This window comes from Ursus maritimus, unplaced genomic scaffold, assembly GCF_017311325.1.
Source record: "Ursus maritimus isolate PB19 unplaced genomic scaffold, ASM1731132v1 scaffold_35, whole genome shotgun sequence".
Taxonomy (NCBI): domain Eukaryota; kingdom Metazoa; phylum Chordata; class Mammalia; order Carnivora; family Ursidae; genus Ursus; species Ursus maritimus.
In genome coordinates, this window is record NW_024426119.1 from 25002210 (window position 1) to 25027400 (window position 25191).

General features: G+C 42.1%; 1 protein-coding gene across 3 annotated transcripts in view; it reads right to left on the reverse strand.

Moving 5' to 3' along the window:
- The window catches only part of SLC12A1 (solute carrier family 12 member 1), an 83410-nt gene that overhangs the window by 37134 nt on the left and 21085 nt on the right, over nucleotides 1–25191 (reverse strand). For all 3 annotated transcript variants that reach the window (XM_008705930.2, XM_040620657.1, XM_040620658.1), the window contains exons 7-16: nucleotides 22921–23032; nucleotides 20582–20709; nucleotides 16769–16853; nucleotides 14103–14254; nucleotides 12855–12962; nucleotides 12414–12537; nucleotides 10554–10655; nucleotides 8483–8638; nucleotides 5011–5110; nucleotides 4120–4231 (exon numbers count right to left, since the gene is read on the reverse strand). In XM_008705930.2, the coding sequence (XP_008704152.2) occupies nucleotides 4120–4231; nucleotides 5011–5110; nucleotides 8483–8638; nucleotides 10554–10655; nucleotides 12414–12537; nucleotides 12855–12962; nucleotides 14103–14254; nucleotides 16769–16853; nucleotides 20582–20709; nucleotides 22921–23032 (1179 nt within the window). The remainder of the gene's footprint in view (nucleotides 1–4119; nucleotides 4232–5010; nucleotides 5111–8482; nucleotides 8639–10553; nucleotides 10656–12413; nucleotides 12538–12854; nucleotides 12963–14102; nucleotides 14255–16768; nucleotides 16854–20581; nucleotides 20710–22920; nucleotides 23033–25191) is intronic.

Here is a 25191-nt window from a genome sequence, read left to right on the forward strand (position 1 = left end):
CACTTGAAAGCCTTTTGCAATTTTAAGACAAGCAAAATTTAGAAAAGAGGTAAGTGTTGGGGCGCCTGGGTGGCACAGCGGTTAGGCGCCTGCCTTCGGCTCAGGGCGTGATCCGGCGTTATGGGATCGAGCCCCACATCAGGCTCCTCTGCTGTGAGCCTGCTTCTTCCTCTCCCGCTCCCCCCGCTTGTGTTCCCTCTCTCGCTGGCTGTCTCTATCTCTGTCAAATAAATAAATAAAATCTTTAAAAAAAAAAAAAAAAGAGGTAAGTGTTGCATTTGGGGGACAATAAAGCTTTATCTGATTTGCATTCTACGTCTCCGATCAATTGGATCAAGTCTCCATCTTTAAGGTATATTTGTCTTTGATTTGTTTTAATAAAAAATACCCTGCCTCTAAACTAAAACTGAGAAGTATATGAGTGAGGGACTACTGATGCGTGGACGATGCCTTCCCACATGGGGTAGAGAAATGTGAGCTGGCACCTTACGATTTTTAGAACCAAACATAGCGTAGCCAGAGAAAGAAGGCTCCATAAGCCCAGACTAAGTTATTGCAATGGTTGGTTTTATTGTCTTCCTGACACCTATAAATAAATGAGGAAACTGATGGACAAAGAAAAGCAGTGTGTTTTTACGTCATGGTACAGAGGGTAGAATCGGGGGAGATTGCAACTCCTGACTTAATACCTGCCTGTGGCTAAAGCCCCCAAACTGGACCATGCTTGACAATCTGAGAAGATACTAGAAAGGTGGAGTCCTACTCCTTCTGATCTTTCCGTGATGATAGCAACGAAGCACAGAAGAAGAAGAAAATTACTTTTGTTCAATATAAAGCCTCTTGGGATCTAAGTATGTTGATGATTTATCCCATGGTAATTCGAAGGAGAAGAGTAGACAATATTGTAAGCTGGGTTCCTTAAAAAGGAAGGTGCCCATATCTGAATGACAGAGGGTACGTCTGAAATGTTCAGGCTGGGTAGGAAAGAAGCAAGAAGGAGAAGAGGCTCTGATGGGTGAGTATAAGAGTTAGTGGGAGAGTTGGAAGGACACAGTGGGGGCTTGGGGTACAGCAAAAAGAATAACTCTTTCCATTCAATTTCAGCGGCTCTGAGGGCTATGATGTCTAGTCCTTTAAAAACACCTTTGCTATAGAAAATGGCAGCTGTAGCCACATGCTTTCCATCTACCCACCAGCAACGAAATTCCAGTGAGCTCTGGGTCTGGCTCCTTTCTTGCAGTGTAACCTCATTTCAAGTTAGCACCGAAATAACCGAAGGCCACCAGAGGGACGGAGCACATAGCCTGCCGTCCTTTGATTAATCAGCGGGAATACGTAGCTCACGGTTCTTTTTTTTTTTTTTTTTTAAGATTTTATTTATTTATTCGACAGAGATAGAGACAGCCAGCGAGAGAGGGAACACAAGCAGGGGGAGTGGGAGAGGAAGAAGCAGGCTCATAGCGGAGGAGCCTGATGTGGGGCTCGATCCCATAACGCCGGGATCACGCCCTGAGCCGAAGGCAGACGCTTAACCGCTGTGCCACCCAGGCGCCCCATAGCTCACGGTTCTATTGTGATCACGTCGGACGCCTAAAAAAGTCCAAGATCCAGTGTCGGGATCTGGTTTCCCTAAGAAAGGATGTTTCTGGTTTTTGTTGAAAGGGATCTATTTTTGGAGTGAAAACGGCAACTACGCTATATCAAAAATAATGGTGATGAAATAGCAGTTCCAACAGTAACAAGCACAATTAGTTGAGGAAATTACTATTTGAGAGGTGCTGTGCCGAGCCCTGAAAAGCTCACCTGATAGAATTCTCACAACGGCTCTACAACGTAGGTGCTGTTATTATGATTCCCATTTTATAAAGAAAGAGAGAAAACTGAAGCCCAGAAAGACTAAATTCTGTACCTAAGGGACTCACAGCTAACAGGTGGCAAAGAGTGATTCAGAACTTGACCGTGTGTCTCAGAAGGCCGTGAGCACCAGCTTCCCAGAGTTAAGACCTGCCTCGTCACCTCTCAAGATCGTCACTCCTATTTAACCTTCCAGTAAGGTTGGCCCAATACCAACGACCGTGCTCTTGGAAAAAGTTTTCTAAGGGTATGCAGCTGACTTTCCCCACGCCCCCTTCCATCTGTTTCTTTACAAAGCTGATTGACGACTGAGCCTAGAGTTGGAAAATGCTGACGGATCTGCAGCCCCAGGGGCACAGAGAGTAACTAACTGGAAAGTCATTAACTGAGGCAGTAACTATTTCCTGTCCCCAGGAGAACCTCAGAACCTGGGAGCATAACTCGCGGGCCTTACTCCGAGACCAGCACAGTGATGTACAATGTGGTCCAATATACACGTCCAACAAGGGGCCATCAGAGGCGCAGACATAGGTTCCTCCGTCGTATGATATTTCACAATCACGCTCTTTTATTAGAGTGAAAGCAGCAAAGGGTTAATTAAAAGCAATATCTCCTGTCTCCGCGAAAAGACCTTTTCTCCCTTGCCAATATATGACTCTTTATACTCTCAGTTCATTCCTCCTGTCCTACAGATATTTTATTGCCTGCTAAACTAAGTTTTCTCTAAATTGCTGGAGAAGAAAAACACCCCAAACTGCTTATTCCATCAAAACCAGCTCCTGTATTATATTGGCCAAAATGAAATTCAGTAATCCAGGGCACCAAAGTTGATAATATGAGAGAAGGGTGTTTGATAAGATTTTTAAAAATCCTCTGGAGTCACAGTTGGTCATTACTTAACCTGTCAATCTCATGCAGTCAGTAGGGTTCCTTCCACTCCCTTCCGGATAATTGTGTTGAATTATATTGTCTCAGTTACTAGCATATAAGCACTGAGAGGAAGGAGAATATGACCAATCGCTTCATATAGCATTTAGAGTATTGCCAAGTGTGAGAAGAGGCTTAAGTGCTGGTCGTGATGATGTGTGGTAAATTTGTCTGCGCATGATGGCACAGCCGAATGGCCCCATAATTGCAAGGCTTCCTGTCAGCCCTATTCCCTGGCAGGTACTGGAAGTTTGGGTAGTGGCACCTGATTTTATCAGCACTCCCAGGCACACAGGTCTGCTAAGATTTTCTCCTCATGAGGTAACACAGCACAGTCGGGGGCCCTGGATTGACATCCTGGTTCTGGCACTTTCTTGTCACGTGACCCTGTGCAAGAATTTAATTTTCTTAAATCTCACTTTTCCAACCAGTGAAAGGAAAACAGAGATTCTTTTTCCTTTCTGCCTCACTAGGCTGTAATATAGGTCAAATAAGAAAAATTGTAGGAAAATGCTTCGAGGAATAGGTATGTACTAAAAAAAATACATTGTAGCAGCTACGGATTTTGAGTGGTGTGTGTGTGCGTGTGAGAGAGACAGACAGAGACAGAGAGAGTGAGATTGTTACGGTAATACAGCAGAGATAGACTGGTTTGGAGGACCTAGCCTTACTATTTTGTTATAATTTTAATGCTTTCTCCTCACTTTAGAGATTGGCGATTGGTCAATAATTATGGTTAAAGTCTTGGCACCTACTTGGAATGCCTCCTGGGAAAACCACCAGTAAGTTACCATTAGTTTACCACATACTTCCTGAAAAAAAGGAACTCATTCATCTCTGAATGGTTATCCAAGGCACGGGAAACTTGGTTTAATTCCCTAGATATCTGTAGTATCATCAATTTTATCCAAATATTTAATCTAAATTCTATGTGCTGTCATTTGAGGACATTATGTCTGCTTTTCTCCTCATCGGTTAATCTATATAATAGCACTCTCTGGCTCGTTCCATCCTTTTATATTTCTGTGGACAGTTACCACCCCAAATACCTTCATTTTATTTCAGAGCCAGTTCTCTTTTTCTTGTCTCAAAGGCCATCATTTGGAAATATTTATCACTTTTAGTTGGTCTCCTATGAAATCTGAAACACTTTTTATCCACTCGTTTAAATTCGGGATCACGGCCCTTGCTAGTCCTTGCTCTATGAATCAAGGAAAAGGGCCCTTGTCCAAACTGCCTTGCCATTTTCCTATCGCTGCCTGTACCCGCCTGGCTCGCCTAAAACAACACGAGGTGAGCAGGGAGGAAAGCACCTTCCCCGGATGAAGTGGCTCTTACCACAAAGACTTCACAGCAGATGCAAAGGCCACTGTTCTTGGTAAAGGCATGAGTAATGTCCAAGAGAGCAGGTCTCGTCATAGGTCCCCCTGTTAAGACAATGCACTGGGGCCTGGAAAGGGAGAAAAGGAGATGTGAGAACTGGCCATTGCAAGAAGCCTATGACAGAACAACCCCATGGCAAAGGCAGGAATGGAGGGTTTGGCAAAATGGGACAACCTCTCCCCTAAATATTTCTTGGGTTTCTCATCAGAATTCGTGAATCATCCTACCTGTTCAACTTGCCATCTTTGTATTCTTAGTTCATTAGTGATAGCAAAAATGAAGTAAGGAAAAGGTGCTCTTGGGTTCCCCCTGTCTTTTTCTCTCCAGGCACTACCCTATCCTAAATCCCCAATACAACCTGTCACTCTCCAGCTGGTATCTTCATGCTGCTTTCCTTTATCTTCCCTGCAAAGTTTGTGTATTTTTTGGAGGGGGGGGGTCCCATTCAAAATAAGATATAATTAATGAAGTGTTAAAATGTTACTTTTCCTAAGAGAATTCAGTAAGCCACAGAACCTTAAGCTGAATGGAGACAGTACCAAGGATTAAGATATTTGGGGGCATCTCTCTGAAATCACCCCTGAGATCCCCTCTCTATCTCTGTTCGTGGACGGTGACACCCAGCGTTACGATGGTTTACAGCTGGGAATGCGCGTAGCTCAGAGTGGAGGAGAAGAAGCACTCATTCACGGAGATGTTGTCATGAAAATGAGGCAGTTTTATACGACTCCCTAGTCTTAGAATGAACCCAGAAAGTGTATCAATACTCTAATACACCTGTCTCCCCTAAAGGAAAGCCACCTCTAACGTGGAACGACACCAGGATGCCCGAGAAGCCAACTTTACCTGAAATTTTTCACATGGTCTTCCACGGTAGTTAATTCCAGGGCGTTGTCCAGTGCGCTGACATAGGAAAGGGCCTGTGTGGAGGAGCCCCAGTTCACATCTACGGACAACAGAGGATGTAGCATTAAAGTATTGACCTTCCCTCTGTATACTGTGAATACTTATATAAGCCATTGCCTTCTATGATTTTCCTTGGCTATGTCATCAGTGAGAAGTGCCCAAATTAGAGAAAACACAATGCAGTCTTTCCTAGAACGAGCATTGTGTCCTTCTATGAACACTTCATGAATTCTTAGAAGCGAGATCGCTCTTTCCAGGTAAGGATCAGACTCTAAAGCTGCAGCCCCAGAAATTTTGCTTGGTGGGAGAGGCTATGTGATAACCATATTGCAAGTGGATAGACTTGGGAAAATGGTTCGCCACTAAATAAATTCAAAAGGTCTTCACAAATTCTTGAATTGAAAAGAGGCATTTCTGTAGACAAGGATCGTGTGCAGCAATCTTCCTATTTTGAATAGTAAAACTGAATAACTCAGGAATTCTTACTTTTTTGGGTATCCATGAAGAGGGTTCAGCAAGCATTTTAATTTGATCTTTTAGCACCTAATCTTCGTAATGAGGGACGTAAGTATTACCATCTTCTACCTTTTTTTTTTCTAGCCGTTTTTGAAAAAAAAAAATAAATGAAATATTAGATGGAACCTCCCATTAGGAAGTCCCTGGTGGGAATATACAGACTTACTCCAAATGGGAGATTGAGTCATCTCCCTAGTCTTGCTTGGAAGAGTCAGGGAAATGGTGGGGAATAATTATCTGGAGACAAAAAGGATTAATATTGCCTAAGTGTTGACTATGCATCAGGTATTTAGCATACCTTAGGCTATTTTATTCTAATAAAAATCCTACCAGTCAATTAGATATTTGTAAGTAAAAAATGAACCTTGAACCATTCCTCACACCATATATATAAATTAACTCAAATTGGATAATGGACATAGATTTAAAATCTAAAGCTTTAAACTTCTAGAAGAATTTGTGGCCTTCAGGGCGCCTGGGTGGCGCAGGCGTTAGGCGTCTGCCTTCGGCTCAGGGTGTGATCCCGGTGTTCTGGGATTGAGCCCCACATCGGGCTTCTCCGCTATGAGCCTGCTTCTTCCTCTCCCACTCCCCCTGCTTGTGTTCCCTCTCTCGCTGGCTGTCTCTCTGTCAAATAAATAAATAAAATCTTAAAAAAAAAAAAAGAATTTGTGGCCTTGGATTAGGGAAAGATATCTTAGATTAGAAGCAAAAAACCAAATCATAAAAGCAAAAAATGATAAATTAGACTTCATAGAAATTCAGAATATCTGCTCTTCAAAACAAACTGTAAGGAAAATGAAAAGGCAAGTTATAGTCCTGTAGAAAATATCTGCAAAACACATACTGCTAAAGGATTTGCATCTAGAATACATAAAGAACTCTTATAACTAAATAATAAGAAAACAACTCAAAAAAATGGGCAAAAGATTTAAAAAGCATTTGACGGAAGAAGATATATGGATGGCACATAAGATGGTCATCATTAGTCATTAGGAAAATGCAAAGCAAAGCAAAATGATAGTACTCTACAACTATTAGAACTTTTTTTTTAACCAACTGACAATACTAAGTGCTGACAAGGATGTGGAGCAATGAGGACTTTCATTCATTGCTGGTAGGAGTAGAAGATAACACTGCTTTTGTGGAAAACAGTTTGGAAGTTTCTTATGAAGATATATATAGATATCAATATAGAGATAGAGATAGAGATACTCTTATTATATAATCAGAAATCCCACTCTTAGATATCCCACTCCTAGAGAAATGAAAATAGAGGTCCACATTAAAGTCCTGTGTGTGCATGTTTATAACAGCTTTGCATTTAATCATCCCAAGCTGGAAACAACCCAGATGTCCATTAGCTGGCAAATACATTTTTTAAAACTTTGAGATATATTCATACAATGAAATACTACTCAACACAAATGAACAAACGACTTACACATGTCACAACATGGATGCATCTAAAAACATCATGTTAAGTGAAAAGAAGCATACACAAAGGCTACTTACTGTATATAATATTCTGAAAAGGCAAAGGTATAGTGACAGAAATCAGAACAGTGGTTACCAGGGGCTAAGCTGAGGGGAAGAGATCGACTACCTAGGAGTGTAACAGGAACTTTTAGCGATGATGGAAATGTCCTCTGTCTTGATTGTGACGGTGGTTACAAGAATGTTTAAGTTTGTCAAAACCCATAGACTGTATGTCTGAAGGGGATGAATTTTACCATACGTAAGTTATGCCTGATGCATAAAGTAATAAAGAAAAACAACAACAAAAAATCCCTCCAAGGTAGTTGCTTTCTCCCTTCTTCTCTATTTTCTTCTCTACTTTCCTGTGCAGTACGGGTAAGGGACATATAGGGTGGCTTGGGGCTGTCCAGCTCCTGAGACTGGGCCTCCCTGTACCACACTCTGTGCTCTCTAGACTCTCCCAGCTCAGTCCATCCTTCCTGTTGATTCTAAAGTTAACATCCAATGCTCAGGTATAATTGAGTGATCAATGGCAGCCTCTTGTTGTTCACAGATTCCTTAGCATGACATTTATGTTTCTTATTTATCTGGCCCCAACCTACTCTTCCAGGCTCATCTCATGCCCCTTCTCCTTAGCACCCAAGAACTCCATCCACGTTACAAGCCTTGAAGTTTCCTACATATGCCATGTCCTTGCACGCCTCCTAACACCACTCATGCTTTTCCTTCTGCCCAGAATAATCTTCTCTGGCTCTTTCTGATTAACCAATCCCTAGTCTCTTGTCCTTTTTTTTTTTTTTTTTAAATAGCTTATTTGCTCATTTAACAAATGTTTATTAAGTATCTACTGAGTGTTAGCCCTGGGAATACAAGCCATGAAGCAGAAGAGTCTTCCTGGACAAGTTTAATCAGAGCTAATCACTCCCTCTCCTCTTCTCAGTAATTTTCTTATGACATTGCATGGTACTTACTTTATTGCTTTATGGTTAGTCGCTTGTGTGTGGGTCCGTGATCCCCTTGAGGACAGGGACTATATCTTATTTATCAGGATTTTTAGAAGGAGATATAATGGAAAGTGTGTGTGGGGGGGTTGGTATCATATACTCTACTTAAAATGTCAGCTCCATCATATCCTGTTACCTTGGCAAGTGGTCAACTCTTTGAACTCCAGTTTCTTCACCTGTAAAATGGGTCGAATAATACCTAATGTACAGCCTTCTTGTGAGGATTCAGCGAGTGCATGGTGTATCACAGGTGCTCAACATGGTTAACCATTATTATGCTGTATTTCATTATTAATATCCACCGTTCACATGGCACACCCAAGCACACAGGGGCTGCTCCATAAACGTTTGTTGAGTGAATGGTGAGTTAGAGAGCACTTCCAAGATCTCCTCCCACACAGTCCTTATCTTACCTGGCTTCTTATAAGTCACGTAGATATAGAGGAAGAACTCGATGACGTAGGTGATGACAGCGGCCCACCAGTTGATCACAAACATAACTGCACAGCACAAAATAGCTCCAAAAAGAGACACCCACATGTTGTAAATTCCGTATGCAGGTCTCCATCCTGAAAAAAACAATCTCGGTGCATAAGAAAAACTTCCACACTCCTGCTTTATACCACCGCCTAGGATTAGCATGCAGGCAACAGTTTTTCCTAGCATAAAAATCAGAACTTTCGGGTCAAGCTCCCAATTCTGTTATTAGTTTTCTGTGATTTCGGGCGTCTGGCTGAGGAAGGTATACCAAATAAGAACGCTGTGAAATACAGAAAACGTGTCACTTATGGCCTCTTCGTATGCCCTGCACGTCCCAGTTGTCTTCCCCAACTGTGAGACCTTAAGCCTCTGCTATCTCTACCATCAGGAGCTGAAAGGAGGCCGGAGAGATGAAAAGAGCGGGGGTCTAGTGGGAAGGAGCGGGGGAACTCCTTGATGGCCCCAAGAAAAGAGGAAGTGAAGACAATGGGCTTATTGTTCCCACGGAGAAGGCAGAGCATCATCGAAAGTCAAGCCACGAACTTCCTGCTAGCTCTGGCTTTACCTTAAGAGGACAGCACTTGCCTTTTCAGAAATAATCATCTATGGGAAAAGACGGAGACATTTTTCGGCAATGTCTTCTTACACCTGATGCATTAATAAGATTTTGCATTTCACACGGTGCATACATGCATGGGAGCGCCCGTGTTCTATGAGTTCCCTGCCATGCAGAAGCGGGGGGACAGCAGGGTCAGGCTGGGGAAGCTCTGACTTGAAGGGCCTTTGAACGGTGGGGGAAGTACGCTTTCAATTGGGAGTTGCCAAAATACAACAGAGCTTTCCAAGTCTTCAGGAGCAATTTCTGAAATGGCCACAAGATGGAAATAGCACTTTGAGAACATCGCTGGAAACGCCCTTATTTTTCTGAGTTGGGCTGTGTGTGTGTCACAGGGGCATTGTGGGTGTCATTTCATGGGTTTGTGTATCGACCTGTCTCTATGTGGTCTGCTATTTTTCTTCTCTCTCTTTTTCTCTCGTCCTCTTTCGTTCCTTCCCTTCCACTCTTTCCCTTACCTACTCTATTATTTCACCTCGTTTTTCAAAGATGAACATAACATGACACAGAAGCTCACATTTCTATGACTTGTATTCACTAACTAGAACTTTCTGTTCTCTGCTTAAAAGAAGACAGCACAACAGAAATAAAAATTCCTCCGTTATCTTCTGGAGCCTAGTGGCCTTGGGTGGAAGCTCCCCTTCCATCCATATTTTGTCTTGCTGGCAGCAGGTTTTCTGAAGGAGGCTCGAGACCACAGCAGGCCCTAACAGAGTGGAAATGTGTTTATATCCCTGATAAAGGCCCTCGTGGTGAAGAACTTTCTGAAGGTCAATAGTGATGAGTATCTATTCTAGTGGAAAGGGAGAAGGAATTCTAATAGCCAATGAAAGCGAGGAAGAGGTGAGAGGTGGCGAGATAGGGAAGGTTCTTTGGTGTGAAATTCTGCACCTCCTTCGACCACAGTCTGCGGAGGGCAGGGATGTCACTGGCTTCAGCACGAATCTGCATTGACTGTGACTCAGCAGGTAATTATGGGAACTACTCATCCTTCTCTTCTGCACCATGGGCAGGAAACAAATTGATAGTAAGGAAGTTTCAAATATATACATTTATTCCACTTCTGTGGTCACTTTCACCCTGGAAATAAATAGTGGTGTTTCTCGACTGCTGAAATAAATGTGGTTTGTCTTGCAATGAATAATTTATTGCCGCAGGAGAAAATTGACTTTACGGTTGGTCAAAAAGGCCATTGCTCAAATGATTCTTTTTCTATTTCAGAAATCACCCCCCTCCCCAACTCACCAAAATAAAGTGGATTACGTTGCCCACTAGGATATAAGGACACATAAAACACAGATTGAGCACTTTTCACGGACTTATTTCATCTTATTGAGACAAACTAACTGTCTGCCTAGGCTTCTTTTAGCTTCCAAGAGTCAACTTACCCGGAGATTTGGCATACGAGGCATGGAAGCAGGAGAAATTAATAAGTGCGTATGAGGCCAGGAAGAAGTTGGAGATGATGGGGGCGATGGTGTTCAGCTCGGCTGTGAACGAAGCAGAAGTGAGCATGTCCGTGTGAGTGATGAGACCAGGGGCTGAACAGCTGTCAGAGCCTGGAAGCTTGACTTTATTTGGAAATTGAAAACATAGCTAGCTTCTGTCAAAGTTTAAGAAGTTAGTGATTTCTCTTTGGGATTGCATTCATTTAAAGATATGTTCTCAGTCAGGGTTTCCATAAAGCAAGGAGCAAGAAAAACCTCCCAATGAGAAAATAGACAATAGACAAGACCTCAACCTAGCAAATATTCAAATGGGAGTGGGTAGAGGGTTTGGCCACTGGACAGATGATAAACTCCCCTGCCGCTCTACCAGAGGTCCCAAATCCTGCACTCTTTCTCTGCTGTGGATACAAGCGAAAAGCTCTGCAGGGCGACAGATTAGTTAAATACCGGGGCACCCGCAACGCCTAATTGGAAATATCTATGCCCAACTTGCTCTCCCTGACTCTCAGAACTCTTGCTAGTCCTTTGCCCTTTTCTTAACATTTCTAGAGAGTTCTGGCTCTCAACGTTTGCCAAAAAAATGTTTACCCCAGTAGCTAAAGATCCAGTATAATTTAATCCTAGCCGAATGGTTTGCTGTATAAGAAATAATTTAGAAACATTCTCATTTATCAGCCTCAGGGATGCAGATGCAGGTGGCAGCTGGGTATGAATCTAGATCATGGATGCCAGCAAGGAAGTAGGCAAAAATAGCCGCCGTGAAGCTTGTGCCATGAAGCTCATCTATGTTGTTTGGAGTAATTTTTAAGGATAATATTTAATTTATACAATTTTTTAAATTTTGGCTATTTAATCACACAAATGCATTGTAGGGCAATGATCTGAGGTCTTTATGTCATGGAAACATTTCTGCACATAATCGTTTTTTGTTTAATTTTTTAAAAAATCTACCAGACACAGTCATATCGTCCCCCTCTTCAACCTTGTAGAAATCTTACGAGGATTCAGGCATTCCAGTCACTTTCTGAGTTTATGATGATGAGGAGCCTTTATTGTTTGGCCCCACTGCGCTGAGGAAGGCTCTGCCCTTCTAGACAGAGTTAGCATGGCCTTGCCTTTGGCTTCTTTTCCTCTGATCTGTTCCCCAGCAAAGGTGGCACCTTAGCAAGGAATGAGGAATGTGCAGGCTAACGCTGATAAATGTGCTCTCCACGATTATGCAGCTGTTTCTCTATTGCTCAGGGAGAGGGAGCCGAGATGACAGTCTGGGCAAGTGGTTTTCTAACCTCAGTGGTCTACAAATCTCTTGAGGAGCTTGTATACATGCAGACTCCTTATCCCCAGGGACCCGGATTCTACTCCAGGGCTGGGTCTGAAAAAACCAGCACGTTAACAAACCCCAAGTGATTCTGATTCTGATATAGGCGGTCACTGGACCACGTTTTGTAAACGACACTTCAATTCTCCTGCTAGCTGCCAGGCCAGGAGATGTAGAGACAGGTGGCAGCTGGGGAAAGCTTTGGAAGGAGAGGATACCGGGCAGCTTGGAGGAAGGATTCGGTTGCACTTAGCTGCATGGATTTCCAACATTCAGATTGAAAGAAGAGATTAAAGTCCAAAGTCAACCTCAAGTCCTCAAAGGCCCTCTACGCACAAGGATTCCTCATTTCCTTCTTAAACAGACTCCAGTATTCCCAATAGGGATATTAAACAGAAAACAGGTAATTCTTCAAGCTAAAGGAAAACCCTATCAGTAATCAGAATTCTTTAGCTTTCAGTAAGCACAAGAAAACTACGAACCAATGAGAATGAACGCCATGGCTATAACGAAAGTGAGGAAGTATCCCCTCAGGGGTTCATTGTTTTTTCCATATCCTTTTGCAAAGAACTGCAGGGCTTTGTAGATGTTGTCCTTGCACAGAGCCTAATGGAAAAGAAGAGGAGAAATTCGTCATTTATATCTATGCCCAGTCATTCTCCCTGGGTGATTCAAACAAGAAGATTCGGAGAAAGATGAAGTGACACACAGCATGGGCACAAGTCAACACTGCACTCCATCATTCTTTGTATTATTTCACTCGATCTCCACTGCGTGGCAGACAGCATTCGAACAGATGCAAACGTTAAACTGTTTCAGAAAATGATGGACAGTGATTGCTGGTGAGAACAAATATTTCAGCTTGATCCACCACCAGTGGAAACAGACGTAGGGAGAAGCAACGTGCTCTTGGCCCGTATCACCTGGAACACTTTGGGTGCGCTGACGAGGGAGGCCAAGGCTGAGGAGAGCGTTGCAGAAAAGATACCAGCCGTGATGAGGGGGCCGAACCCGGACACCATGCTCATGACCTTGAGAAAAGACGTTCGAGTGAGGAGACTCATCCAACAGACAGTTCAAAAACAAACAAAGCCAACATCTCGTGCAAATGTTTCCCCTCCACTTTCCGTGATTTGGAATCTCCTTTATAAGCTAATTGCTTCTGACCAGATTCCCGCCCCTGCTTCATTCTCAAGTTCTTTAGTATTTGTTTTTTTTTTTTTAATGGAAATGGCCATTTTGTCGTTGTTTATAAAAATAGGAAATGCTCACCACAATACATCCAGAAGATACTGGAAAGACTAAAGAAGGAAACGGTTTCAAGGACTTTGACATTTCCCCCCTTCGTTGTGGGCATATGTCTCTTTGATGATGGGAAATTCTATTGAGCAGAAAGTGGTATTTTAATAAGGTTTGGGGAGGGCTCAGCTGTTTACCAGTCTTTTGAAAAGCTTTTGCCTTTCTTCCTCCTGCACATAGAGCCTTTTCAAACCTTTGCTTTCTCTGTGCTCATTAAATATAATTCTAGATCTGAGACATCATGAGATTCTATCAATTTAAGCCATGTTTTGGAATAATAACTTCAGCTGAGTTAATTTCTCTTGACTGGTTGTTAAAATAGATGAATGAAGCCTTCATGACAAATTTACCTCTCCCTCCGCTCGCCAATCATTCGGACAAATTGATGTTTCAAGTTCCAAGTTTTCCCAACTTCCCTTGTTCCATCCCCCTCATTTACCTCCCCGTCTGCCAGTCACAATTTCCCTCTTGGCCTTGTTTTCCAGTCACTCCAGGACCATATCAGGGGCTTTCCCAAAACTGAGATCCATGCACAAAGTACATTCCAAATACTAACACTCTAAGTCTCTCCTTTTTGCTACCATGAAATCTTGCACCAATGATTAGAAGATGCAATATGTCAGGTGATCATCTTTCCCTGGTGATGCAATTCATACAACCGCCTATTCTCTCCCCACCACAGTAAATGTGACCCCAGGATTTGCCGCCCAGTAATGTCTACAGGGCTCCCTTCCGTCATGCATGAATTGTTCCTTGCTGAATTCAAATGGACCAATAATCAATGAGTTTCAAAGTCAGAAGTTTCATTATTCTACATGTGACATTCTACAAATGAAAACAATAGCAATACACATTTTTTTTTCTCTTCAAACCTGGAAATTGTTCATCAGCCCATATTGACATGGTTCATGTCGACATCTTGAGAAGTCATAGCCCAACCCACAGGCTGCTGAACCATTGCAGTTCGTTCCAGAAATGATGGTGTCATTCATGTTCCCGGTGGCATCTCGGACCACACAGGCCCCTGGGGAAACAACCGTGGCTCATCAGTTCTTTAAAAGGGTTCTGCTCCATGGGGTTTTCTCCCGAAAACATAGCTTACTTTGAGTCTGAGTAGGTCTACTGCCATCCTCTCTTCCCATCCTGGGGACATGGTGCCTGGAGGTTCCCATCCTCAGAGGCTCGAGAGCGCCCCCTGTCTCTGACAGTCTGCCACTACCACTGCCTTGGGGAGTTTAGGTCCAAGCTCTCACCTACAACTTTGTAATACAGACACTTGGGGGTTGGAACTCTCCATCCCTGACTTTCTGAAATGCTCACGGCAGTGCTTTGCACATAATATTTAAATCATATAGCTGGCTTGGTGTTACTGACTAGGTATTTTTCAGGTAGAAGGATTTATTTCCTCATCTGTGAGAGAACTAAGGGATGGCATTATTGAATTCCGACAATTAAGAGAACTGAGCCCTTGTTTTCAACTGATGGTAGTCCTTGCATAATTTTTTAAACAGTTATAATTCCACTTTCTATAGAATTTTAAGGGTTTAAATAATAAAGAAAATGGGGATAAAATATTGAGATTTCCTTGGTAATATTAATGGTCAAATAATATTCTATCAAATATCAGTTTATTCCATTACTTTTATCCATTTTGCTATTTCTGTTATTTTACATTATAAACATTCTATGATGAACATCTTTGTGCACAATTTTTTTCTTCTCTATTTCGAAATATTTCTCTGGGATAGATTCCTAGAAATGGAGTTATGAACTTTTTAAAGATCCTAGAGATATATATATATTTTTTTAAACAGACTTTCCTTATGAAGTTTGTAACCATAATCTCTGCCACTATGTATTTGATAGGACTACTGAAATATATGAATATATGTGGGAAATATGTAGGAACTTTTCTGAATTACCTTCAGGATAAATATTTCACAAACTAAATCCCAATAAAACTGTTCACTTTGCTTTTCAAACTTCGGCTGGTCTGAGTTTTCATTCCTTGCTAATAACTTTAAGAGAGGTCCCAGTGACAGGTACTAATGGGAACCCTCAGTTTTATCCATGGAATTCATATCCTGTGAATCTGTAAAAGACTTAAAAACAATAGGATCTTCGAGTTGGAAGAGTCATTTAAGATAATCAGTACAGGAATCCTGCTTACATAGCCTTGAGGCCTCCTAGCCTCTGCTTAAACAGTTGAAATTATGAATGTTGGTTACCAAGCAAAACCATCTGCTCCAGATTTTACCTTTTGCATTGTTCATTTCTGTTGAGCTGACTTTTTGGAATCATATATTTTGGCTTCTGCATAATACAACTCCCTCAATTTCCATGAAGCCAAGCCATGAGCCATAACTTGCACTAATGACAGGCCATGGACCCCATGACTATTCTCCTCGCCAGGGAAAAATACAGAAACAGAATTTTCCCCCAGGCAAAAACTGGAAGAATCTCTGAAATCAGGTCTATAACTTTACTCATTCCTTCATTTTTACATTGTATGAGATAGGAAACCATTTGGGAAATTTTCCTTAAGGTGATTTCAATGTCATTTAAAAATGTGTCAATTTTCTAAAGTATTGGAATAAAATCTTTTTACATGTAACTAAACTTGGAAATGCCACAGCAATATAGCTAACATTATCCAATTTCCTCAAATAAGAGACAGTGAGAGAAACGAGAATCTAAGTTAACTGTCCTTGCTTTTCTCTCCAGAAACCAAGGTAAGATAAATGCACTTCCCCAATTTCCTTTAAGCAGAGTACAATTGGGATGTGCCCTTCGGTAAAATGGTCATTCGGGCTTCAGCAGTGGGGAGCTATATTCCCTAGTGTGCACAGAAAAGAGTTTTCTTCTCCGAATGTTCCACGTTTCTTCCTCTCCTACTATGGCATAAGCAGGAGGTGACCCCCATCCAGGAGGAGGTGTGGCTGCAGGCAGCAGGTGGAACGCAAGTCAGCTTAGGAACAGCAGGTGCAGCCCCGTATTTTCTGCTTCCTGAGCAATGTGGGGGCTGACCACCCACCCTGCTGGCAGCTGAGTCTTGTTCTGATTTCTTGCCAACTGGTAACAGTGACATTTCCCTATTAAGGACAGTTGTGCAAGGAGGAGATAGAGCCATCAATTCTATGCCTTTCATACATACCTAAGGCTTTTGTTTTTGTTTTTGTTTTGTTTCTGGCTTCTTTTCTCTTGCTCTGTTTCTCACCTGCCTCCCAGGGCAAGGGAGGTGGATGCTGGGAGTGGTGGCTTCTTTGGCAGTGGGATTATTACCTAGTGTAGCCAACTGGGATTCTCTTTGTGTTCAGGTAGAATGACAGTCCAATGAACTCTACCCTAGCCCTGACCCAGAGACACCTGTATTACAGCTTACCTGCATTCGAACCCCTAAAGCACCCAGGAAGGGAATTAAAAATGTTGTCTTTTGAAAAAACTTTCTACTTATGATGCACTAAAAGCTCACTGGACATGAAGGACAATCAGACTCCTTGTAATTCTGGCATTCTGACACCAGAGACATACAACTTACCTACACAAATAGCAACTCCTATGTAGGCGACGGTGGTGATGAAAATGGCCAGCATGGTTCCTCTGGGGATGGCATCTTGGGGATCCTTTGAAGAAATAACACGGTGGGATGAAGAGACAGGGTAGAGTAAGAAACAGAAATGACTTGGCGCTGTTACCGTATTTCAAATGTTTGGGCTACCCTTCCTGAGGCAGGTTCGGAAGAAAAGATTAAGCAATGGCAAAGTGGTGAGCCCGAGTTCTTTTTGGACAAATAACAGGTGTTCGGGGTAAATAAAGAAATTTCTAGAACTTTGCGTTGAATAGAAGAGATCTCTAACTGTCCAGGACAGAGTTCTTATAGAAAAGTAGACCAGTTAGCTCACTCACTAATGCATCTCCCTCCCCTTTATCTCCTGTGAATTTCATGCGGGTATATCAAATCTTAAAGCATTAGGGGAAAGACACAAACACGCCCCACACATTGATGCACCTTGAAAATATCCGTGTGTGGGTATAGGTTTTGTACTGAGCTTAGGCTTGCCCTAAAAAAAATAACTTTGAAGCAAAAAGGATGATCTACTAAATTCTCCAATCCCTCATATTTCCCGTTTGGAATCTAGTTCAGGAATGACTGCAGTGAGAGATCGTTAATTTCCATAAGTAGGCATAAAGAAAGAGGCAAATTTAAGCTAATACCAGAAAATGGGCTTTTCTTTTCCTTATGCATGTATATAAATTCACTGGGCTGAGCTCACATCATATATAACATACCATTTTATATCCTACAATGGGGCTAAATCATAGCATAATCAATTTCCAAGCAGCATAACTGCTTAATAATTGAATTCAACTTAACAGGGATTATTAAATGAAGATTTCAATGTATTCTTGCTTATACAAGACAGTGCCTGGCATATAGTAGGAGTCAATAAATATTGAATCGAGGGAGGCACAATCTCAGTAGATATTAGTTCCCCCAGCAGAGGACCTGAGATGTATCAATACAAATAAGCCATAGATGCAGTCAAAGTTTGAGCTTTTTTGTTTCTGTTTTTAACTTAAATCTGCTGATCAAATCCATCAGAGAGGCCAACTTATGATAAATTTCCACCCCAACAGCTGGAAATTACTATACAAGCGAATCTGCCCTTAATGGGGGTAAGTCAGCCCTATGGAGCCACTCTGTGGTCATTGATTCCTTCCCACTCTTCTAGGAATATTTGCATATAGGGTGGTTCTGCTGCATACATAACTAGCCTCCTCTTCCAAACCATTGTCTGCAAAAGTGATTTTGCCTAATGCGTGCAGTTGAACAGCACATCGAAGGAAGAAGAAGGTAACTGTGGCTGAAATGGGCCCCCCTTAATCTCCCAATTCAAGGTTAGTTTCAAGTTTTATTTTATTAACTATTTCTTGTAATCTGAGTGAAATGGGAAGATTAAATTAAATGAGAAGAAAGGAAATATATATAAAGATAAGAGGTGTGAAGGCGGAAGGGAGTCATGTACCTCAAACATGAAAACTTAGTTATTACGTAGAACTGCCTGCTACAAACTCTGAAATTACTTACTCAGAATTTACATGAGGGTCAGACTTGACCCAATATAAATTAGGATGTCAGTATCTCAATGTAGGATCATATATTCACACTGTCTGCTCTGGCTCCCCTTCCCCTAAACAGAGACCAGGACTTTGACAAATTCTTAGGTTTCACTCTAAATGTTAATTTCCATCTCCCCAGCTGTAACCTAAAAATCTAACCTTCCTTCACCTTTCTTTATTAGATGTTATATATTTTTTCTTAAGACAGAATACACAAGCAATCTGTTAGGTTATTGTTTTTTGAGCGTCGACCACATCCTAATCTTGCATCTTGCACATGATTCTGTTCCTGCTTCTCATGAAATCAGAGGGATTAAGTCTGTCTTCGCCTTAGACCGTGAGCAACTGGAAGGGAGGACTGAGCTCTTCCTTGCTTCCCCAGTGCCTGGCGTCAGCAGGCATTCTGTAAGTGTCGGCTGAGCTGAACTGACGACTAAGTATCTAATACGAACTTGTTTCTAAGGAAAGAACAATATTCTTTCATTTAAATGTGTGTTTACAGTTTGCAAAACTTTCGATCAGTGACCTCTGACACTTTTCCAAACCTGAAAAGCCGGCAGCTCCACCTCCATAGCTAAGTTTCGTTAAGCGGTGAAACTTAACTACTAGAATCATTTTGAACAAGTTATTTAGTTTTCTGAGCCTTCGCCTAATCTATTTTATGCCAGATCTCAGCTCAAGAATTTAACATAGCACTGTGGTCCCTAATATGACAAATGGAAGTGCCTTTATTCATTCACTCAATAAATATTTATTGATAGCTTCCTAGCTGTGAGGAGGCATCAGTGAATAGAACCAAAGCCAGGTCCCCACTCTCACGGACTTACATCCCAGGGTAAGCACCTCTTGCTCCGGTCCCACCAATGGAGATTTCCCCTTATAAGGTCATCCGGCCTCGTCAGGGCTTCTCCAGGTAAACTGTGAGGGATCCCTTAGTGGTTCCTGTATCTCCTTGCCTGACTGTTCTTTTGTCTTCTCTACCTGGAATACCCTTATATTTTCTCACCAATAGTCAGCATTGAGCTTTTGCTCTAAGTTCACACTTCAAAGTAACGTCCCTGAGGAAATCATCCCGGACTTAACAATTATCTGTTTATTATGTTTATCTCACAATTTATTTAGACAGTACATATGATTTTCACTTATACATGTCTCTTCATGGCTCTTACAAATATTTCTTGTCTTCCAAATTTGTTTATGAATGTATTGAGGTGAAACCTGTGTCTTCTTTTTTGTATACGGTAGGGACTCTTTACTCTCCCCTAATATCCATTCCCACCTTCCTCCTTTTGACACAAGAATTCCCCAAGATTCTAGGCACATGGCTGCCCAGATAGAGACTACATTTCCCAGCCTTCTTTGCAACTAGGCAAGGTCACAGAGACTAAATTCTGGCCAATGGAATGGCAGCAGAAGTAATACATGCAAGCTCCAGGAATTGCTTGCCCTCTATTCCTTACTCCTCTTCCTGTGGGCCGGAGCATGATCTTGGACGTGACCAGTCATCTTGGACCTTGCAGGTAAGGGCAAATCCCAAGGGAGTGGTAAATCAAGAGAGGTCATATGGGATCCTAGGCTACCATTTGGAGCAGACTTTCCTTATTCCACTGCATGGCCTATGAGCTCAGATTTTTATCCACTAGAAAAATAAACTTCTATTTTGTTTAGGTCACTGCTACCAGTCTTTTATAAAACATTCAAACCAATATTCTAACATAGCGCTCCTTACAGTACTGAACATAAAGTAATATGAATGCAGTGCTAAATAAATACCAATTAAACGAGTGAATGTATCTCTGAATTTAATGACATAAAAATTCACTAATAAAGTGATTTTTTGGGGGAGTGAGTGGGGTGTTTAGTTTTGTTTTCTTTTTCCTGGATGTTATGTGGTTTTGTTCCTTAGGTGTTTAAAAAAAGAAAGGTTGGTGCTGATATATTTTTCACTGAGCTATATTCATTTTGTTGGAAATGTTATACACTGTTAATATTCTCTATCCTTCCCATATCACTGAATAAAACTTTGGGATGGACTATCTGAAGTAGAATGGTCTGGCATTAAAAATTTTGGCATTAAAAGAGAGAACTTTGAAATACTGGGGACCCTTCCAGAAATTTTGGTTTTACCGTCAGTAGAGAACTATGGTCACTGTTGACCTCTATAGCTCGCGGGGCTCACCAACAACACCACCGCTTCCCGGGATTACAAAAGCAGAGCAAAACGACATACCTCTAAGTCTCCCGAGATGTTGGCACCAGCAAGAATTCCAGTAGCTGCTGGGAAAAAAATGGCAAAGACAGAGAAGAAGCCTTCACCTTTCGTGAAGCTTGGCCCAAAATTTTCCGCAAATATTGATGCTGCAACACAAATAATGAGAATATTATCATGCAGACTTTCTTTACAGAAAAGGAGATACAGTTACCTTTAGCTTCTATCAATGTATCATGGTCCCTATATTCTATATGTATCAAGGTCCCTATATTCAATGTATATTCTATATGTATCATGGTCCCTATATTCAATGTATCAAGGTCCCTATATTCTAAATGGAATGAGTTTGAAGATGTTGGCATACTCTTGATGAGCCTCGTGTCAATATTTGCCAACAGTATATGTATGTATCACAAGGCTTTGGGTCTCTAGAACAGCTTTGAAAAATTTTTTGTGCCCACAGAGACCCAGGCCTCCTGACTGTTTTGAATCTAGAAGACTGAAAAAGAGGGAAATGGAGAATTTTTCCCATGACCATGCTGGCGTATTCACAAATATACCACACATACACTGCCCTCCTCATACACAACTTCTTTCTTATGTGAATAAATACTCTTACCAACACACAGTTTTTCTTTTTCTTTTTTTAAGATTTTATTTATTTATTTGACAGAGATAGAGACAGCCAGCGAGAGAGGGAACACAAGCAGGGGGAATGGGAGAGGAAGAAGCAGGCTCATAGTGGAAGAGCCTGATGTGGGGCTCGATCCCATAACGCCGGGATCACGCTCTGAGCCGAAGGCAGACGCTTAACCGGTGTGCCACCCAGGCGCCCCAACACAGTTTTTCTATGCTTATTTTTTTAAATTGTAGGAGCAACTTGTGGGTGAAACTATCTTAAAATTTTGCTACTTATGTTCTAACTTTCCCACCCCCTTTTTTTAATGAACTTTTTTTTTCTATTTTTTTTTTAAGATTTTATTTATTTATTCGACAGAGATAGAGACAGCCAGCGAGAGAGGGAACACAAGCAGGGGGAGTGGGAGAGGAAGAAGCAGGCTCATAGCGGAGGAGCCTGATGTGGGGCTCGATCCCAGAACGCCGGGATCACGCCCTGAGCCGAAGGCAGACGCCCAACCTCTGCGCCACCCAGGCGCCCCAACTTTCCCACTCCTTGCTCCCAGTAGATTTTAAATTCTATAGCAAATTTTCCTATATAGGAGAATAATAGTAGCAAGGAACTTTAGTCATAAAATAATACTATCCCGTGGGGTCTCAACAAATTACTTAAATGAGAAGGGAACAATGTCGAAGAAACACAGAACAGGAGGGAAGAAAAACGCAAACAAAAGAATCTGGGATGATGCAAAAACGAGGAAAGAAAATGTAAGTCATCAGAAAACATCCAGTAGGAGCTAGAAGGAGGGAAAAGCACAGAAAGGAAAAGGGTGTTGACATGCAAAGGAAACAAGACAAAATTCACAAAGAAGAAGAATCAGGAAGAAGGAGGTGATCTGATACCAAAAGAAAACAGACACTAACAACTGAATAAATGAGGAAGGGAAATAGTTTTTACGTCTCAGCAGTGGATTCTTGAGGAAGCTTGAGTGGAAAACTAGGAAGGTGTGCGTACGTGGAGTAGAATTTCATGCTTGGTGACATCCGCTCAGGATGCCATGCCAACTCCTACGATCTTTTGTGCTTGAACACCGGACAGTGATACGTAACTAAGTAACTGCTAGAGATAAGCGAGGTGCAGAAAAGTTTATCAGGGGGGCACCTGGCTGGCTCCGGAGGTGGTGCGTATGACTCTTGATTTTCAGATTGTGAGTCTGAGCCCCATGTTGGGTGTAGAGATTACTTAAAATCTTTAAAAAAAAGAAAGAAAGAAAGAAAGAAAGAAAGAAAGAAAGAAAGAAAGAAAAAGTCTAACAGGAAAATGGCCATGTTTGGCTTTAGCGTTCTCAAGGGTTGAACAAATTGTCCGAACTATGTTCTCTTTCCTTGCATGTACAACTCTACTTCTACTATTTGACGGAAACAACGATTTGTCCCACCCTTGAAGGTTTTCAAAGCACTTTTGGGTTCACTATTTTATTTACTTCTCGAAAATCCCCTCGGGAAGCTGTTATCACCCACACTTCAGCAGGGAAATTTGAGCCCCAAACATGTTCGGTGACCAGTCTAGCTGCCAAGCATCAGGATTGAGACTTACTCTGGATCTCCTGAGTCCAAACCCAGGCTCATCCCTGGATCACACTGGGATTCAAATGGCTGCCTTGGGGGTCACAGGGGTGGTGATGGAGGCGGGCAGTGGAGAACCATTGATTGCAAAGCAACTCCTTTGTCAGACGTACCTTGGTAGTTAAAGAAACCTCTGGACTTCTTCTCGTTGTTGGATGGAATGACGGTTCCGATGAAGAAGTTTGCAATAGCAATGAGGAGAATGACCAAAAGTATCACCTGAGCCTGGAATGGCAAAGTAAAAGGAGACCAACTTAGAATTACTTAACAACTTTTTACATAATTACAAAAGTCATGTCCACTGAAAGTCCACTGGACAAAGACTCTATCCGGCTATTCTGATTAAAACTACTACCCAGAGGGGCGCCTGGGTGGCACAGCGGTTAAGCGTCTGCCTTCAGCTCAGGGCGTGATCCCGGCGTTATGGGATCGAGCCCCACATCAGGCTCTTCCGCTATGAGCCTGCTTCTTCCTCTCCCACTTCCCCTGCTTGTGTTCCCTCTCTCGCTGGCTGTCTCTATCTCTGTCAAATAAATAAATAAAATCTTAAAAAAAAAAAAAAACTACTACCCAGAGTAAGTAATAGTGTATCTTATAGAATGGCATCTTAACAAGCCTTATCTGACCTGAGTGTAGAAGTTACATTTTTAAAGGGAGCACGTGCTTGGGGACTTGAACATTCCAAGTACTAGGTGAGTAACTTACTGCAGTGCCCTTAGGAATATAAATGGAGCCCAAAGTTTTATCGCTGATAGAATTATTTCTTTTCTAGGCAGAGTGCCTATGGATTCTTTCCTTTCCCAGGAAATGCAACAGGAGTTGCGTTAATAACACAAGAATTCGTAGAGTTCCCATGATGCCTCGTGCACCTGATGTTGGGCCACCAGTGTGCGCCCAGCACAAGCGGTTTGCAATATTGACCAATCAAATTGTCTTTCTTTATCCCCCTTCTCCCCCTGCGGACATTTCAAGGGTCTATTTCTTGGCATTCCCATATGCTGTTCCCTCTGTAGGGAATGCACTTCTCCCTGCTCTTTACTTAACTATTTCCTTCTTCTCTTCCTTTAAGTCTTAGTCACTTAGAGAGGACTTTCTTGACTACTGAATCTAAATAAGAACAGCTAACATTCACTGAGGGCTTAACAATAACAGACAGGGGGCGCCTGGGTGGCACAGCAGTTAAGCTTCTGCCTTTGGCTCAGGGCGTTATCCCGGAATTTCGGGATCGAGTCCCACATCGGGCTCCTCCGCTGGGAGCCTGCTTCTTCCTCTCCCACTCCCCCTGCTTGTGTTCCCTCTCTCGCTGGCTGTCTCTATCTTCGTCGAATTAATAAATAAAATCTTAAAAAAACAATAACAGACAGATTTCACTTTACCAGTATTCTTTCAGATGAATAATACCACCAATAACAAAGTAGGTACTATTGTTATCATCATTTTAAAGATAAAGAAACTGAGGCACAGAGAGGTTAGGCAACTTTCTCAAGGTCATACAGATGTAAACCAGATTCAAATCCAGGTGCTGTGGCAACAGAGCTTTAAACCTACCCTTACTGCTATGAAGCTACATTGCCTCCTTCCAGGAAAAAAGTCCTTATAAGTAGAGCGCCCTTATTTTCTATCTGAGTGCCCTGTTTATATCCATTATAGCACCTTCACAATTTACCATTCTATATTTACTTGTTTATCTACTTGATCATTATTCATATCCCCATGGACCATATGTTCAACTAGGGGCAGTATTGTGCCTGTTTGGGTCATCACTGAATATCCGGTATCTAGCAGAATGCCCAGCACATAATAAGCACTGAATTAATTTTTGTTTAATGTGTGAATGCATAATCCACAAATAAACACTGTATGGGAATGTTTCTCATTGCCTCATGGAGGTGGGTGGGTTTGGCCACTTTTCAATCTTTGGTGACCTCTTGAGGTCGAGGTACCGTATCTCCAGGCACTTAAAACCAGTTGCAATTATACCAGTCACTGTAGAGTTATAAATCAGATAAAAGACACGCTCCTGTCATTCAGAAATTTACTGTATTCCTACTAGTTAAATTCAGATATTGTCTAGTTCCAGGACTTACTCCTGAAGTACCTCGTCTCGGGGGAGAGTGATAGTTTCTGCCTCTATGCCCACTCCCATCACATGTGGGAGAAGCCCATTTCCTATGGGCTTCAGCACCCACAGTCAGCTGGAAAATGGGACACCAGGGGTGGGACTGAGACACACAGGTTTCTAGCATGGACTGTTGCTATGATCTTAAGGGGTCTGGGTGTGAAGATGGCAGCAACCGTGGTGTCTCTGTCACGATGATGACAGCACAAAGAAGGACAAAGTGCAGGCCCAATCATGTGACACATGAGTGGGGAGTCATGACTGC